We start from the raw sequence: 16,869 nt of genomic DNA, 5'->3' as shown, positions 1-16,869 counted from the left end.
TTCACTTAGTAATTGATGAGTATGTAAACAAAGGTTGTGGTCGTTCTCTTAATTGATGAGTATGTAAACACTGGTCGTTCTCTTAGTAATTGATGAGTATGTAAACACTTGTTGTGGTCGTTCTCTTAGTAATTGATGAGTATGTAAACACAGGTTGTGGTCGTTCTCTTAGTAATTGATGAGTATGTAAACACAGGTTGTGGTCGTTCTCTTAGTAATTGATGAGTATGTAAACACTGGTTGTGGTCGTTCTCTTAGTAATTGATGAGTATGTAAACACTGGTTGTGGTCGTTCTCTTAGTAATTGATGAGTATGTAAACACTGGTTGTGGTCGTTCTCTTAGTAATTGATGAGTATGTAAACACTGGTTGTGGTCGTTCTCTTAGTAATTGATGAGTATGCAAACACTGGTTGTGGTCGTTCTCTTAGTAATTGATGAGTATGTAAACACTGGTTGTGGTCGTTCTCTTAGTAATTGATAAGTATGTAAACACTGGTTGTGGTCGTTCTCTTAGTAATTGATGAGTATGTAAACAGTATTTGATGAGCATGCAAACACTGGTTGTGGTCGTTCTCTTAGTAATTGATATGTAAACACTGGTTGTGGTCGTTCTCTTAGTAATTGATGAGTATGTAAACACGGGTTGTGGTCGTTCTCTTAGTAATTGAGGAGTATGTAAAAACTGGTTGTGGTCGTTCTCTTAGTAACTGATGAGTATGTAACCACAGGCTGTGGTCGTTCTCTTAGTAATTGATGAGTATGTAAACACAGGCTGTGGTCGTTCTCTTAGTAACTGATGAGTATGTAAACACTAGTTGTGGTCGTTCTCTTAGTAATTGATGAGTATGTAAACACAGGCTGTGGTCGTTCTCTTAGTAACTGATGAGTATGTAAACACTAGTTGTAGTCGTTCTCTTAGTAACTGATGAGTATGTAAACACAGGCTGTGGTCGTTCTTAGTAACTGATGAGTATGTAAACACAGGCTGTGGTCGTTCTTAGTAACTGATGAGTATGTAAACACAGGCTGTGGTCGTTCTTAGTAACTGATGAGTATGTAAACACAGGCTGTGGTCGTTCTTAGTAACTGATGAGTATGCAAACACAGGCTGTGGTCGTTCTTAGTAACTGATGAGTATGTAAACACAGGCTGTGGTCGTTCTTAGTAACTGATGAGTATGCAAACACTGGCTGTGGTCGTTCTTAGTAACTGATGAGTATGTAAACACAGTAACTGATGAGTATGCTGTGGTCGTTCTTAGTAACTGATGAGTATGTAAACACAGGCTGTGGTCGTTCTTAGTAACTGATGAGTATGCAAACACAGGCTGTGGTCGTTCTTAGTAACTGATGAGTATGCAAACACAGGCTGTGGTCGTTCTTAGTAACTGATGAGTATGCAAACACTGGCTGTGGTCGTTCTTAGTAACTGATGAGTATGCAAACACAGGCTGTGGTCGTTCTTAGTAACTGATGAGTATGTAAACACAGGCTGTGGTCGTTCTTAGTAATTGATGAGTATGTAAACACAGGCTGTGGTCGTTCTCTTATAGGTAAATATAACACGGGTTACGAATGCATCGTTTTAGACGTTCTAACTTGACGAATTAGACGCATGTGAAACATCTGGGTATCTTGTAGACGCTTCACCATCCAGTGACTTTAATACATGGACTTAACGAGCAAAAAGGCACAATACCGTGACTGAAACAATACTGTGACTGGAACAATACCGTGACTGGAACAATACCGTGACTGGAACAATACCGTGACTGGAACAATACCGTGACTGGAACAATACCGTGACTGGAACAATACACAAATAATCCTCACATAGGAAAGAGAAGCTTAGGACGACTTTACGGTCCGACTTGTACCATTTACAAAGTCACACTAACTCACGAAGGTAAGGGAGCCAGTATATATAGGAGGGGTGGACAGAGACGGGACAGAGAGAGAAGTGAAGTAGTGGTAAAGGAATGCTGGTAGTGGTAGTAGTGGTGGTGGTAGTGGTAGTAGTGGTGGTGGTAGTGGTAGTGGTAGTAGTGGTTGTAGTGGTGGTAGTGGTGGTGGTAGTTATAGTGGTAGTAGTGGTGGTAGTGGTAGTATTGATAGTGGTGGTAGTGGTAGTACTGATAGTGGTGGTAGTGGTAGTATTGATAGTGGTGGTAGTGGTAGTATTGATAGTGGTGGTAGTGGTAGTGGTGGTGGTAGTGGTAGTATTGGTGGTGGTAGTGGTAGTAGTGGTGGTGGTAGTGGTGGTGGTAGTATTGGTAGTAGTGGTGGTGGTAGTGGTGGTTGTAGTGGTAGTAGTGGTGGTAGTGGTAGTGGTGGTAGTGGTGGTGGTGGTAGTGGTAGTGGTAGTAGTGGTGGTGGTGGTAGTGGTAGTGGTAGTAGTGGTTGTAGTGGTGGTGGTTAGTGGTGGTAGTGGTAGTAGTGGTGGTGGTAGTGGTAGTAGTGGTGGTTGTAGTGGTGGTTGTAGTGGTAGTGGTGGTGGTAGTGGTAGTTGTGGTGGTCGTAGTGGTAGTTGTGGTGGTGGTCGTAGTGGTAGTTGTGGTCGTAGTGGTAGTTGTGATGGTCGTAGTGGTAGTTGTGGTCGTAGTGGTAGTTGTGGTGGTGGTAGTGGTAGTTGTGGTGGTCGTAGTGGTAGTTGTGGTGGTGGTCGTAGTGGTAGTTGTGGTCATAGTGGTAGTTGTGGTGGTGGTAGTGAAACAGGCAGAAAGGGGACTAAAGCGAGACAATAGTAGTAGTGCTAGTAATACCTACAGCAAATAGTGGCAGATGAGGTAATTAGTCCCTCAGCACCGTAATCTTCAGCGATCATCACCTGATGAGGTAATTAGTCCCTCAGCACCGTAATCTTCAGCGATCATCACCTGATGAGGTAATTAGTCCCTCAGCACCGTAATCTTCAGCGATCATCACCTGATGAGGTAATTAGTCCCTCAGCACCGTAATCTACAGCGATCATCACCTGATGAGGTAATTAGTCCCTCAGCACCGTAATCTACAGCGATCATCACCTGATGAGGTAATTAGTCCCTCAGCACTGTAATCTACAGCGATCATCACCTGATGAGGTAATTAGTCCCTCAGCACCGTAATCTTCAGCGATCATCACCTGATGAGGTAATTAGTCCCTCAGCACCGTAATCTACAGCGATCATCACCTGATGAGGTAATTAGTCCCTCAGCACCGTAATCTACAGCGATCATCACCTGATGAGGTAATTAGTCCCTCAGCACCGTAATCTACAGCGATCATCACCTGATGAGGTAATTAGTCCCTCAGCACCGTAATCTACAGCGATCATCACCTGATGAGGTAATTAGTCCCTCAGCATCGTAATCTACAGCGATCATCACCTGATGAGGTAATTAGTCCCTCAGCACCGTAATCTACAGCGATCATCACCTGATGAGGTAATTAGTCCCTCAGCATCGTAATCTACAGCGATCATCACCTGATGAGGTAATTAGTCCCTCAGCACCGTAATCTTCAGCGATCATCACCTGATGAGGTAATTAGTCCCTCAGCACCGTAATCTACAGCGATCATCACCTGATGAGGTAATTAGTCCCTCAACACCGTAATCTACAGCGATCATCACCTGATGACGTAATTAGTCCCTCAGCACCGTAATCTACAGCGATCATCACCTGATGAGGTAATTAGTCCCTCAGCACCGTAATCTACAGCGATCATCACCTGATGAGGTAATTAGTCCCTCAGCACCGTAATCTACAGCGATCATCACCTGATGAGGTAATTAGTCCCTCAGCACCGTAATCTTCAGCGATCATCACCTGATGAGGTAATTAGTCCCTCAGCACCGTAATCTACAGCGATCATCACCTGATGAGGTAATTAGTCCCTCAGCACCGTAATCTACAGCGATCATCACCTGATGAGGTAATTAGTCCCTCAGCACCGTAATCTACAGCGATCATCACCTGATGAGGTAATTAGTCCCTCAGCACCGTAATCTACAGCGATCATCACCTGATGAGGTAATTAGTCCCTCAGCATCGTAATCTACAGCGATCATCACCTGATGAGGTAATTAGTCCCTCAGCACCGTAATCTACAGCGATCATCACCTGATGAGGTAATTAGTCCCTCAGCATCGTAATCTACAGCGATCATCACCTGATGAGGTAATTAGTCCCTCAGCACCGTAATCTTCAGCGATCATCACCTGATGAGGTAATTAGTCCCTCAGCACCGTAATCTACAGCGATCATCACCTGATGAGGTAATTAGTCCCTCAGCACTGTAATCTACAGCGATCATCACCTGATGAGGTAATTAGTCCCTCAGCACTGTAATCTACAGCGATCATCACCTGATGAGGTAATTAGTCCCTCAGCACTGTAATCTACAGCGATCACCAACTAATGAGGTAATTAGTCCCTCAGCACCGTAATCTACAGCAATCATCACCTGCTGCTAGGCTAAGGGATTAATTACCTCATCTTCCACTAATTGCTGTACACATTTCTGTTACATCAGTGTACTGTACTACTGACGAAGCCGCTGTAAACACACCCAGATGGTATACATGTTTTCTACGTATTAAAGGGGCGGGGTCCAGGAACCGAGACTCGACCCCTGCAACCACATTTAGGTGAGTACAGTATTGATGAGACTCAACACGCAACAAATCCTCGACTAATCAATTAACAAGTAAACGTAGTTCAGTTGGTAGCGCACTCAACTCATACACTGAGGTCCTAGGTTCGATCCCGAGCACAGGTGGAAACACTGGGGCGTGTTTCCTTAAGACACCTGCTGTCCGTGTTTATCTGGACGTTAGCCGACTGGTGTGGGTGGCATCCTGGGCACAAAATTAACTTTAATTTCCAGAAATGCTCTGTATAACCAGGAACTTTCTATACAGTATGTCATAGGTGTGAACTATGGTCTGTATAAGTTGCATCTTGTTGATAAATTAGACACATGTGCAGCTCTTGGGTATCTTTATTGAGGAAACGTTTCGCCACACAGTGGCTTCATCAGTCCATACGTAGGAGAAACTTGAAGAACAGGAGGAGAATGAGGTAATCAGTCCCTCAACCTTGAGTCGATGTGTTCAGTCCATCAATCTTGAATAGAATACGGCATATCAGTGGAGAAGCAGCTTATAAACCGTATGGCAGGAGAGGTGCAGCAGTCATAGGTGGTGTCACATTTGTTCAATGTGGAAGTAGGTCGTGCCCAAGAATTAGGCAAGCGAAGAATTCCTAAGTATTAAGATCCTAAGAAGTTGCAGTGTCTGACAGATTTGTAGATGAATGGTTCAAAGAACCGACATGTTAAATTAGACACATGTGCAACTCTTGGGTATCTTTATCAACATGTCGGTTCTGTGAACCATTCATCTACAATCCTGTCAGACACTGCAACTTCTTGGGATCTTAATACTTTGGAATTCTTCGCTTGCCTAATTCTTGGGCACGACCTACTTCCACATTGAACAAATGTGACACCACCTATGACTGCTGCACCTCTCCTGCCATACGGTTTATAAGCTGCTTCTCCGCTGATATGCCGTATTCTATTCAAGATTGATGGACTGAACACATCGACTCAAGGTTGAGGGACTGATTACCTCATTCTCCTCCTGTTCTTCAAGATTCTCCTTTGTATGGACTGATGAAGCCACTGTGTGGCGAAACGTTTCCTCAATAAAGATACCCAAGAGTTGCACATGTGTCTAATTTATCAACATGTCGGTTCTCTGAACCATTCATCTACAAACTTGTATCTTGTACTGGTAGAGATATTATGATTATTATGATTATTATTATTATTATTATTATTATTATTATTATTATTATTAAGCTGAACATTTAAAGGACATTGTAATAAGTATCCAAAAGTCATGACAATAATAATAATAATAATAATATTTACATGTACAAGGTATACAAGTACATGTACAAGGTATACAAGTACATGTACAAGGTATACAAGTACATGTACAGGGTATACAAGTATATGTACAAGGTATACCAGTACATGTACAAGGTATACAAGTACATGTACAAGGTATACAAGTACATGTACAAGGTATACAAGTACATGTACAAGGTATACAAGTACATGTACAAGGTATACAAGTACATGTACAAGGTATACTAGTACATGTACAAGGTATACAGATCATAGCTGACATCAGTGACATACTACTATATAGAAAGTTGCTTGTTATGCTGAGCATTTCCCGCAAATTATGTCAGTTTTGTCCCAGGACGCCACCCACACCAGTCCACTAACACCCAGGATGCCACCCACACCAGTCCACTAACACCCAGGATGCCACCCACACCAGTCCACTAACACCCAGGATGCCACCCACACCAGTCCACTAACACCCAGGATGCTACCCACACCAGTCCACTAACACCCAGGATGCCACCCACACCATTCCAATAACACCCAGGATGCCACCCACATCAGTCCACTAACACCCAGGATGCCACGCACACCAGTCCACTAACACCCAGGATGCCACCCACACCAGTCCACTAATACCCAGGATGCCACCCACACCAGTCCACTAACATCCAGGATGCCACCCACACCAGTCCACTAACACCCAGCATGCCACCCACACCAGTCCACTAACACCCAGGATGCCACCCACACCAGTCCACTAACACCCAGGATGCCACCCACACCAGTCCACTAACACCCAGGATGCCACCCACACCAGTCCACTAACACTCAGGATGCCACCCACACCAGTCCACTAACACCCAGGATGCCACCCACACCAGTCCACTAACACCCAGGATGCCACCCACACCAGTCCACTAACACCCAGGATGCCACCCACACCAGTCCACTAACACTCAGGATGCCACCCACACCAGTCCACTAACACCCAGGATGCCACCCACACCAGTCCACTAACACCCAGGATGCCACCCACACCAGTCCACTAACACCCAGGATGCCACCCACACCAGTCCACTAACACCCAGGATGCCACCCACACCAGTCCACTAACACCCAGGATGCCACCCACACCAGTCCACTAACACCCAGGATGCCACCCACACCAGTCCACTAACACCCAGGATGCTACCCACACCAGTCCACTAACACCCATAATGCCACTCACACCAGTCCACTAACACCCAGGATGCCACCCACACCAGTCCACTAACACCCAGTGTAAGGAAACATATCCAGTGTTTCAACCCTTACGGGAATCGAACCAGGGTGCTCACTGTGTGAGGATCCAGCTGTGGATCAGGAAACGTCAGGAAACACTTGTCCGGGTTCCTGACAAACCTTAACCTAACATTCTCAGTGTTACTGACGGAATATATCGTTACAAAGGTCATAACATGGCCGCTAGAGTGATGTTATTGTGACCAGCAGCCGCGATGTTCACTGTTGAAAGACACTAATTGTAGACAGAAGGGAAAATGGGACGAAGTTTGAAACCGATCAGACAAGGCGTTCTTTAGTAATAAAACTTAAATGTTTGAATTCGTTTTAAATGTCTGGAAAACTGGGATGTACCAAGACCACTTACATTACAAGCTTTCCTTATAAAATAAATCACGAGCGGTAGAAGTTTGAAGCCGATCGGATGAGGCATTCTCCATTTATGACATTGAAATAAAGGCCCCAATATGTTTATGACTAGTCAATGTGTGTCTAGTCAATGTGTGACTAGTCAGTGTGTGACTAGTCAGTGTGTGACTAGTCAGTATGTAACTAGCTAATCTGTGGCTAGTTCATGTCAGACTGTAGCTTCGTCATAAGTTCCAGTCTTCAATGTTCCAGTCACGGTATAAGAGCATAATGACCTGCCTAGCATGGGCCTATTGCCCCATAGTAGGCAGGCCCCTCTCAAACCCAAACTCACTAACAACATTGTATAACCCAACCTATTTTCAATGCTACCCAAGGAATAACCTTGGCGTTTTCATTGTCTTAAAATGTATTAATCACTCAGACGACCTTTTTCTCTGGCAGATGCACTCGTTCCTGATCGTGAACCTGGGTGTGGGTGACCTCCTGATGGGTGTCTACCTGTTAATTGTTGCTGCTGTGGACCTGAGGTACCGAGGTGTGTATGCTGCCTATGAGCTCTCCTGGAGGACATCTTCTCTCTGTCAGTTAGCTGGATTCATCAGTACCTTCTCTTCTGAGCTCTCCGTCTTCACTCTCACTGGTAGGTCCTTGTTTAGGGAAAACTGACTGATACACTTCACTCTCACTGGTAGGTCCTTGTTTAGGGAAAACTGACTGATACACTTTCTAACTTCCCCCAGTCTCTGTCTTCACTCATACAGTTAGGTCCATGTTTAGGGAAAACTGACTGATATACTTTCTAACTTCCCCCAGTCTCTGTCTTCACTCATACTGTTAGGTCCATGTTTAGGGAAAACTGTCTGATACACTTTCTAACTTGTATACTTTCCCCAGCCTCTGTCTTCACTCATACTGTTAGGTCCATGTTTAGGGAAAAGCAACTTATTACACTTCTTTTAAACAAAAATATATATCTAATCTACAGGCTGATCACGTCTAACACAGCAAGTTAGAATCTGATGAATGGTTTTGAAAACCGACAAGTTGAGACACTTGTGCAACATATGGGAATCGTTACTGAAAAAACGTTTCGCCACACAGTGGCTTCATCAGTCTTAAACAAAGCAGGAAGGTATAAGGAGAGGATGAGTTTGAGGTAATCAGTCCCTCAGCCTGGAGTCGATGTGTTCAGTCCATCAATCTTGTAGAAAGTACAGCATAGGGCCGTAGACGTGGCTTATATACTGTAGTGAGGTGAGGTGAAGCAGGAGGAGGCGGAGTCACAGTGGAACCATCCACTATCGGCTCTATGCTGTACTTTCTACAAGATTGATGGACTGAACACATCGACTCCAGGCTGAGGGACTGATTACCTCAAACTCCTCTCCTTATACCTTCCTGCTTTAAGACTGATGAAGCCACTGTGTGGCGAAACGTTTCTTCAGTAAAGATTCCCATATGTTGCATAAGTGTCTCAATTCTCTAAGTTAGAATCTGCATATTTACACTGTATTAAAGAAATCCATACCGCGGGCGGGGATAGAACCCGCGGGGATAGATCGCGGGTTCTATCCCTACCCGTGGTATGATTTGTTTGTAATCTTGTCATTACGATTTCGTAAGTCGAGTTATACTCTATTACACAGCCCTTCCCATCCAAAAGCAAATACGTTCATCGAATTTAACACAGGAATCAGTAAGTCAATTTCTAACCTAACATAGCTTAACCTTGGCCATTATTAGTGCAAGTAAACTGGGTTAGTACAGGCGATCTTGACGTTCCTACATTATTTACCAACAAAAACATCTCCAGAGGAAACCATACCCCCGGCCGGGATAGAACCCGCGGTCATAGTCTCAAAACTCCAGCCCGTCGCGTTAGCCACTAGACCAGCTAGCCACAATAAGATTCATCCAACTAGGTATATTTCTACACCATAGGAAGGTTAGCACAGGCACCTCTGTGACCACAAATGCAAGTTTTTACAGACGAATCTCCAGCTAGCGTAGCCGTGACGAACTCTAGCTCAAGTCCCTTCACTGCCGTCAACATGACTCAAGAACATTAAAATGGTATAAAATACCGACAGGTTGTTAGGTAAGACACATATGCAACAGTTAGGTGTTGCATATGTGTCTTACCTAACAACATGACTCAAGAAATCGTAATGACACGATTGCAAACGTGTCATTACGATTTCTTAAGTCAGCTCCAGAGGTAAATATTGACGAGGTAAATGACACATGTACAAGTAATGTGATGTTTTATTAGCTGCATACATATCCTCTTACCTAACATTGTCTGTAAGTCTGCCTTTATTAGTAGTTACTGACTACGTAATATCTAAATATCGCTAGCGCACTCAGCTCCCGCACTGAGGTCCGGAGATCGAGTCCCCAGTACAGCTGGAAAACGTTAGGACGTGTTTCCATAAGACACCCAGGTACCTACTTACTTCTAGGTCCTAAGAAAATGCATCCTAATGTTTCCACTCAGATCATAAGAGAAGTACAGACATGTATGCCCAGGGCTCCTGACCAGCATAAACTTCAGTAACAAACACAGAGCGGGATTAGTCTTGTTGCAAACCTTTGCACTTTCTCGTTTCCTTACATGCTTGGCTAGGTGTGGGTTCCAAACTGGTGCTGCATACTCCAATACGAGCCTAACGTACACAACCATATCCTAAATGAAACAACCTTGATATATATATCCTAAGCAACGCGGATCCGAACCTTTGCCTATAAAGAATGAATTCTGTGGCACTTGAGGTATGATCAAGGGCTTCAAGGCGCATACTATTAAGATGTTAACTAGAAAGAGAGAGATGCTTCCTATACAGGCGAAGGCCAAGAATCACAGACCTGCTAAAAGGGACTAGAAGCACTGGTCAGAGAAATAGCAAATATCAAATTTAATAAGATTATGGAATCTTACAGAAGACAAGCATACAATTTAAAACCAAAAAATGAAATTGAAAGACAAAATAAGTCAATTCCTATGTCAAATCTAAGGCAAAACCAGCATCCTGTACTGGACCCTTGCTTAAACAAGATGAAACTTACCCAGATGACGCCAAAAAAGTTAGTGAGGTGCTGAAGTACCAATATGACTTAACGGTTAGTGTCGTTACCCAGACTAAATGATTTTTTCCTTACATTATTCTAACTCTACAAGACTGAAAAAGTAATCAATAACATGGCCATGTACTCTGCCCCATGTACTCTGCCCCAGGACCAGACTCATGCGACTCATGTTCATCAAGAACTGCAAGAAACCCCTGTCACGTGCCTTCAGCAATCTATGGAGAGGGAACATGGACACAAGGGTCATCCCACACTCACTAAAAACAACAGACATAGCCCCACTCTACAACTGTAGCAGTAACTGCAAAGAATTAAAACCGATAGCACTACTACCCATTAAAAAAAATCTTTAAAAGGCATCTTAGAAGCAAGATCACCACCCACTTAGATATCCATCAGTTTCACAACTCAGGGCAACATGGATTTAGAGCAGGAGTTACCTGCTCTAAATCCCAACTACTGGACCACTATGACAAGGTCCTGGCTGCACTGGAGGACAAATAAAATGCAGATGTATTATACACAGACTTTGTGAAAACTTTCGACAAATGTGACCATGGTATAATAGCACACAAAATGTGTGATAAAGGAATAACAGGAAAGTTGGTTGATGGATAAATTTACGTAGTAACAGATTATAATCATGGGGAGCTCTAAACCCGTAGGATTATACAGCGCACTTGGGGGGGATGGAAGGTATTCAGGCTCAATTCAGGGAACCGGAGCACAGATCCAATTCCCTAGATCAAGAGCCCCTCACCAGGGTCAAGGTACCTCCCTTGAGGGGAGTAACAAACAGAACACAGAGCAACAGTAAACAGTAAAGTCAGAGGCGGCTACAGTGAAAAGTTCTGTTCCACAAGGCACAGTACTTGCTCCCATCCTGTTCCTCATCCCATATATAACGTAGATGTCAGCCACAGCACCGTGTGGCATGCTACATTTTATTCGGCACATAACACACTCACATAGACATGCCCTCCCGACCAGTGAACCAGATGGTAAGGGTGTAACAAGTAGAGGCCCTATCGTTATACTGGTACCTTGGATCAACCAGCCAATCACAAGGAAGGCCATGTCTCCCTTTGCGGAAGACATCCGAATTGCCATGACAGTGTCATCCACCGAAGACACTGCAAGGCTCCAGGCGGACATCAACCAAATCTCTAAATGGGCCGCAGAAAACAATATGAAGTTCAATGATGAGAAATTTCAATTACTCCCATATGATAAACTCGAACAAATTAAAACTGTATCGGAATATAAAACACATTCCAACCACTCAGTAGAGCGAAAAACTAATGTGAAGGACCTGGGAGTGATAATGTCAGGAAATCTCACTTTCAAAGATCACAACAATGTATCTTCTACATCTGCTAGAACAATGATAGGATGTTAGGTAAGACACATATGCAACAGTTAGGTATCTTTATTATGAAACGTTTCGCCTACACAGTAGGCTTCTTCAGTCAAGTACAGAAAAGTTGATAGAAGCAGAAGATACTTGAAGACGATGTAATCAGTCCATCACCCTTAAAGTTTTGAGGTGGTCAGTCCCTCAGTCTGGAGAAGAGCATTGTTCCATAAAATGAAACAATGCTCTTCTCCAGACTGAGGGACTGACCACCTCAAAAATTTAAGGGTGATGGACTGATTACATCGTCTTCAAATATCTTCTGCTTCTATCAACTTTTCTGTACTCGACTGAAGAAGCCTACTGCGTAGGCGAAACGTTTCAAAATAAAGATACCTAACTGTTGCATATGTGTCTTACCTAACAACCTGTCGGTATTTTATACCATTTTAATGTTCAATGATAGGATGGATAATGAGAACATTCAAAACTAGGGACGCCAAGCTCATGATGATTCTCTTCAAATCACTTGTTCTCTCTAGGCTGGAATACTGCTGCACACTAACAGCCCCCTTTCAAGGCTGGTGAAATTACTGACCTGGAGAATATACAGAAAACTTTCAAGCTACGTATAATTACAATAAAGCACCTAAATAACTAGGAACAGTTGAAGTCCCTTGATTTGTACTTCCTGGAACTCAGCAGAGTACAAATGATTAAGACACCTGGAAAATCTTAGAGGGACTAGTCCTAAATCTGCACACGAAAGTCACTCCCTACAAAAGCAAAATACTTGGCTGGAGATGCATAACATCCCACTCCCTCCAGTGAAAAGCAGGAGCGCTACGAATACGCTAAGAGACAAAACAATAAGTGTCAGGGGTCCAAGACTGTTCAACTGCCTCCCAGCATACATAAGAGGGATTACCAACAGATCCCTGGCTGTCTTCAAGGTGGCCCTGGACAGGCACCTAAAGTCAATTCCTGGCCAGCCATCCTGTGGCTCATCGTTTTGGGTGTGGCCAACAGTAACAGCTTGGTTGATCAAGCACTGATTCACCGCAAGGCCTGGTCACTCACCGTGCCGCGGGGGCGTTGATCCCCAGAAACCCCTCTCCAGGTATACAGACCTCAATGTTGGAACTGAATGCGCTAGCAATCGAGTAACGTGACAATCTCAGGCGTCGCGATGTACCCACACTGCTAGACAGACGGGTAGTCACAGGTCCTGCTGATGTACCCACACTGCTAGACAGACGGGTAGTCACAGGTCCTGCTGATGTACCCACACTGCTAGACAGACGGGTAGAGTCAAAGGTCCTGCTGATGTACCCACACTGCTAGACAGACCGGTAGAGTCAAAGGTCCTGCTGATGTACCCACACTGCTAGACAGACGGGTAGTCACAGGTCATGCTGATGTACCAACACTATTAGACAGACGGGTAGAGTCACAGGTCCTGCTGATGTACCCACACTGCTAGACAGACGGGTAGTCACAGGTCCTGCTGATGTACCCACACTGCTAGACAGACGGGTAGTCACAGGTCATGCTGATGTACCAACACTATTAGACAGACAGGTAGAGTCACAGGACCTGCTGATGTACCCACACTGCTAGACAGACGGGTAGTCACAGGTCCTGCTGATGTACCCACACTGCTTGACAGACGGGTAGAGTCAAAGGTCCTGCTGATGTACCCACACTGCTAGACAGACGGGTAGAGTCAAAGGTCCTGCTGATGTACCCACATTGCTAGACAGACGGGTAGAGTCAAAGGTCCTGCTGATGTACCAACACTATTAGACAGACGGGTAGAGTCACAGGTCCTGCTGATGTACCCACACTGCTAGACAGTGAGGTAGAGTCACAGGTCCTGCTGATGTACCCACACTGCTAGACAGACGGGTAGTCACAGGTCCTGCTGATGTACCCACACTGCTAGACAGACGGGTAGAGTCAAAGGTCCTGCTGATGTACCCACACTGCTAGACAGACGGGTAGAGTCAAAGGTCCTGCTGATGTACCCACACTGCTAGACAGACGGGTAGTCACAGGTCATGCTGATGTACCAACACTATTAGACAGACGGGTAGAGTCACAGGTCCTGCTGATGTACCCACACTGCTAGACAGACGGGTAGTCACAGGTCCTGCTGATGTACCCACACTGCTTGACAGACGGGTAGAGTCAAAGGTCCTGCTGATGTACCCACACTGCTAGACAGACGGGTAGAGTCAAAGGTCCTGCTGATGTACCCACACTGCTAGACAGACGGGTAGAGTCAAAGGTCCTGCTGATGTACCAACACTATTAGACAGACGGGTAGAGTCACAGGTCCTGCTGATGTACACACACTGCTAGACAGTGAGGTAGAGTCACAGGTCCTGCTGATGTACCCACACTGCTAGACAGACGGGTAGAGTCACAGGTCCTGCTGATGTACCCACACTGCTAGACAGTGAGGTAGAGTCACAGGTCCTGCTGATGTACCCACACTGCTAGACAGTGAGGTAGAGTCACAGGTCCTGCTGATGTACCACACTGCTAGACAGTGAGGTAGAGTCACAGGTCCTGCTGATGTACCACACTGCTAGACAGTGAGGTAGAGTCACAGGTCCTGCTGATGTACCACACTGCTAGACAGTGAGGTAGAGTCACAGGTCCTGCTGATGTACCACACTGCTAGACAGTGAGGTAGAGTCACAGGTCCTGCTGATGTACCACACTGCTAGACAGTGAGGTAGAGTCACAGGTCCTGCTGATGTACCACACTGCTAGACAGTGAGGTAGAGTCACAGGTCCTGCTGATGTACCACACTGCTAGACAGTGAGGTAGAGTCACAGGTCCTGCTGATGTACCACACTGCTAGACAGTGAGGTAGAGTCACAGGTCCTGCTGATGTACCCACACTGCTAGACAGTGAGGTAGAGTCACAGGTCCTGCTGATGTACCACACTGCTAGACAGTGAGGTAGAGTCACAGGTCCTGCTGATGTACCACACTGCTAGACAGTGAGGTAGAGTCACAGGTCCTGCTGATGTACCACACTGCTAGACAGTGAGGTAGAGTCACAGGTCCTCCTGATGTACCACACTGCTAGACAGTGAGGTAGAGTCACAGGTCCTGCTGATGTACCCACACTGCTAGACAGTGAGGTAGAGTCACAGGTCCTGCTGATGTACCACACTGCTAGACAGTGAGGTAGAGTCACAGGTCCTGCTGATGTACCACACTGCTAGACAGTGAGGTAGAGTCACAGGTCCTGCTGATGTACCCACACTGCTAGACAGTGAGGTAGAGTCACAGGTCCTGCTGATGTACCACACTGCTAGACAGTGAGGTAGAGTCACAGGTCCTGCTGATGTACCACACTGCTAGACAGTGAGGTAGAGTCACAGGTCCTGCTGATGTACCACACTGCTAGACAGTGAGGTAGAGTCACAGGTCCTGCTGATGTACCACACTGCTAGACAGTGAGGTAGAGTCACAGGTCCTGCTGATGTACCACACTGCTAGACAGTGAGGTAGAGTCATAGGTCCTGCTGATGTACCACACTGCTAGACAGTGAGGTAGAGTCATAGGTCCTGCTGATGTACCACACTGCTAGACAGTGAGGTAGAGTCACAGGTCCTGCTGATGTACCACACTGCTAGACAGTGAGGTAGAGTCACAGGTCCTGCTGATGTACCACACTGCTAGACAGTGAGGTAGAGTCACAGGTCCTGCTGATGTACCACACTGCTAGACAGTGAGGTAGAGTCACAGGTCCTGCTGATGTACCACACTGCTAGACAGTGAGGTAGAGTCACAGGTCCTGCTGATGTACCACACTGCTAGACAGTGAGGTAGAGTCACAGGTCCTGCTGATGTACCACACTGCTAGACAGTGAGGTAGAGTCACAGGTCCTCCTGATGTACCACACTGCTAGACAGTGAGGTAGAGTCACAGGTCCTGCTGATGTACCACACTGCTAGACAGTGAGGTAGAGTCACAGGTCCTGCTGATGTACCCACACTGCTAGACAGTGAGGTAGAGTCACAGGTCCTGCTGATGTACCCACACTGCTAGACAGTGAGGTAGAGTCACAGGTCCTGCTGATGTACCACACTGCTAGACAGTGAGGTAGAGTCACAGGTCCTGCTGATGTACCACACTGCTAGACAGTGAGGTAGAGTCACAGGTCCTGCTGATGTACCCACACTGCTAGACAGTGAGGTAGAGTCACAGGTCCTGCTGATGTACCACACTGCTAGACAGTGAGGTAGAGTCACAGGTCCTGCTGATGTACCACACTGCTAGACAGTGAGGTAGAGTCACAGGTCCTGCTGATGTACCACACTGCTAGACAGTGAGGTAGAGTCACAGGTCCTGCTGCTGATGTACCAGGTCCTGCTGACACTGCTAAACAGTGAGGTAGAGTCACAGGTCCTGCTGATGTACCACACTGCTAGACAGTGAGGTAGAGTCACAGGTCCTCCTGATGTACCACACTGCTAGACAGTGAGGTAGAGTCACAGGTCCTGCTGATGTACCACACTGCTAGACAGTGAGGTAGAGTCACAGGTCCTGCTGATGTACCCACACTGCTAGACAGTGAGGTAGAGTCACAGGTCCTGCTGATGTACCACACTGCTAGACAGTGAGGTAGAGTCACAGGTCCTGCTGATGTACCACACTGCTAGACAGTGAGGTAGAGTCACAGGTCCTCCTGATGTACCACACTGCTAGACAGTGAGGTAGAGTCACAGGTCCTCCTGATGTACCCACACTGCTAGACAGTGAGGTAGAGTCACAGGTCCTCCTGATGTACCCACACTGCTAGACAGTGAGGTAGAGTCACAGGTCCTCCTGATGTACCACACTGCT

General features: G+C 45.8%; 1 protein-coding gene across 1 annotated transcript in view; it reads left to right on the top strand.

Moving 5' to 3' along the window:
* The window catches only part of LOC138855480 (G-protein coupled receptor GRL101-like), a gene marked incomplete at its 5' end in the record, with an annotated part of 102,632 nt that overhangs the window by 38,375 nt on the left and 47,388 nt on the right, over positions 1 to 16,869 (top strand). Inside the window, 1 exon segment of the mRNA XM_070105083.1 lies at positions 7,998 to 8,196. Within this exon segment, the coding sequence (XP_069961184.1) occupies positions 7,998 to 8,196 (199 nt within the window).

Source organism: Cherax quadricarinatus, chromosome 96, assembly GCF_038502225.1.
Source record: "Cherax quadricarinatus isolate ZL_2023a chromosome 96, ASM3850222v1, whole genome shotgun sequence".
NCBI classification, from domain to species: Eukaryota; Metazoa; Arthropoda; class Malacostraca; order Decapoda; family Parastacidae; genus Cherax; species Cherax quadricarinatus.
This window is presented reverse-complemented; position numbering and strand designations above follow the sequence as displayed.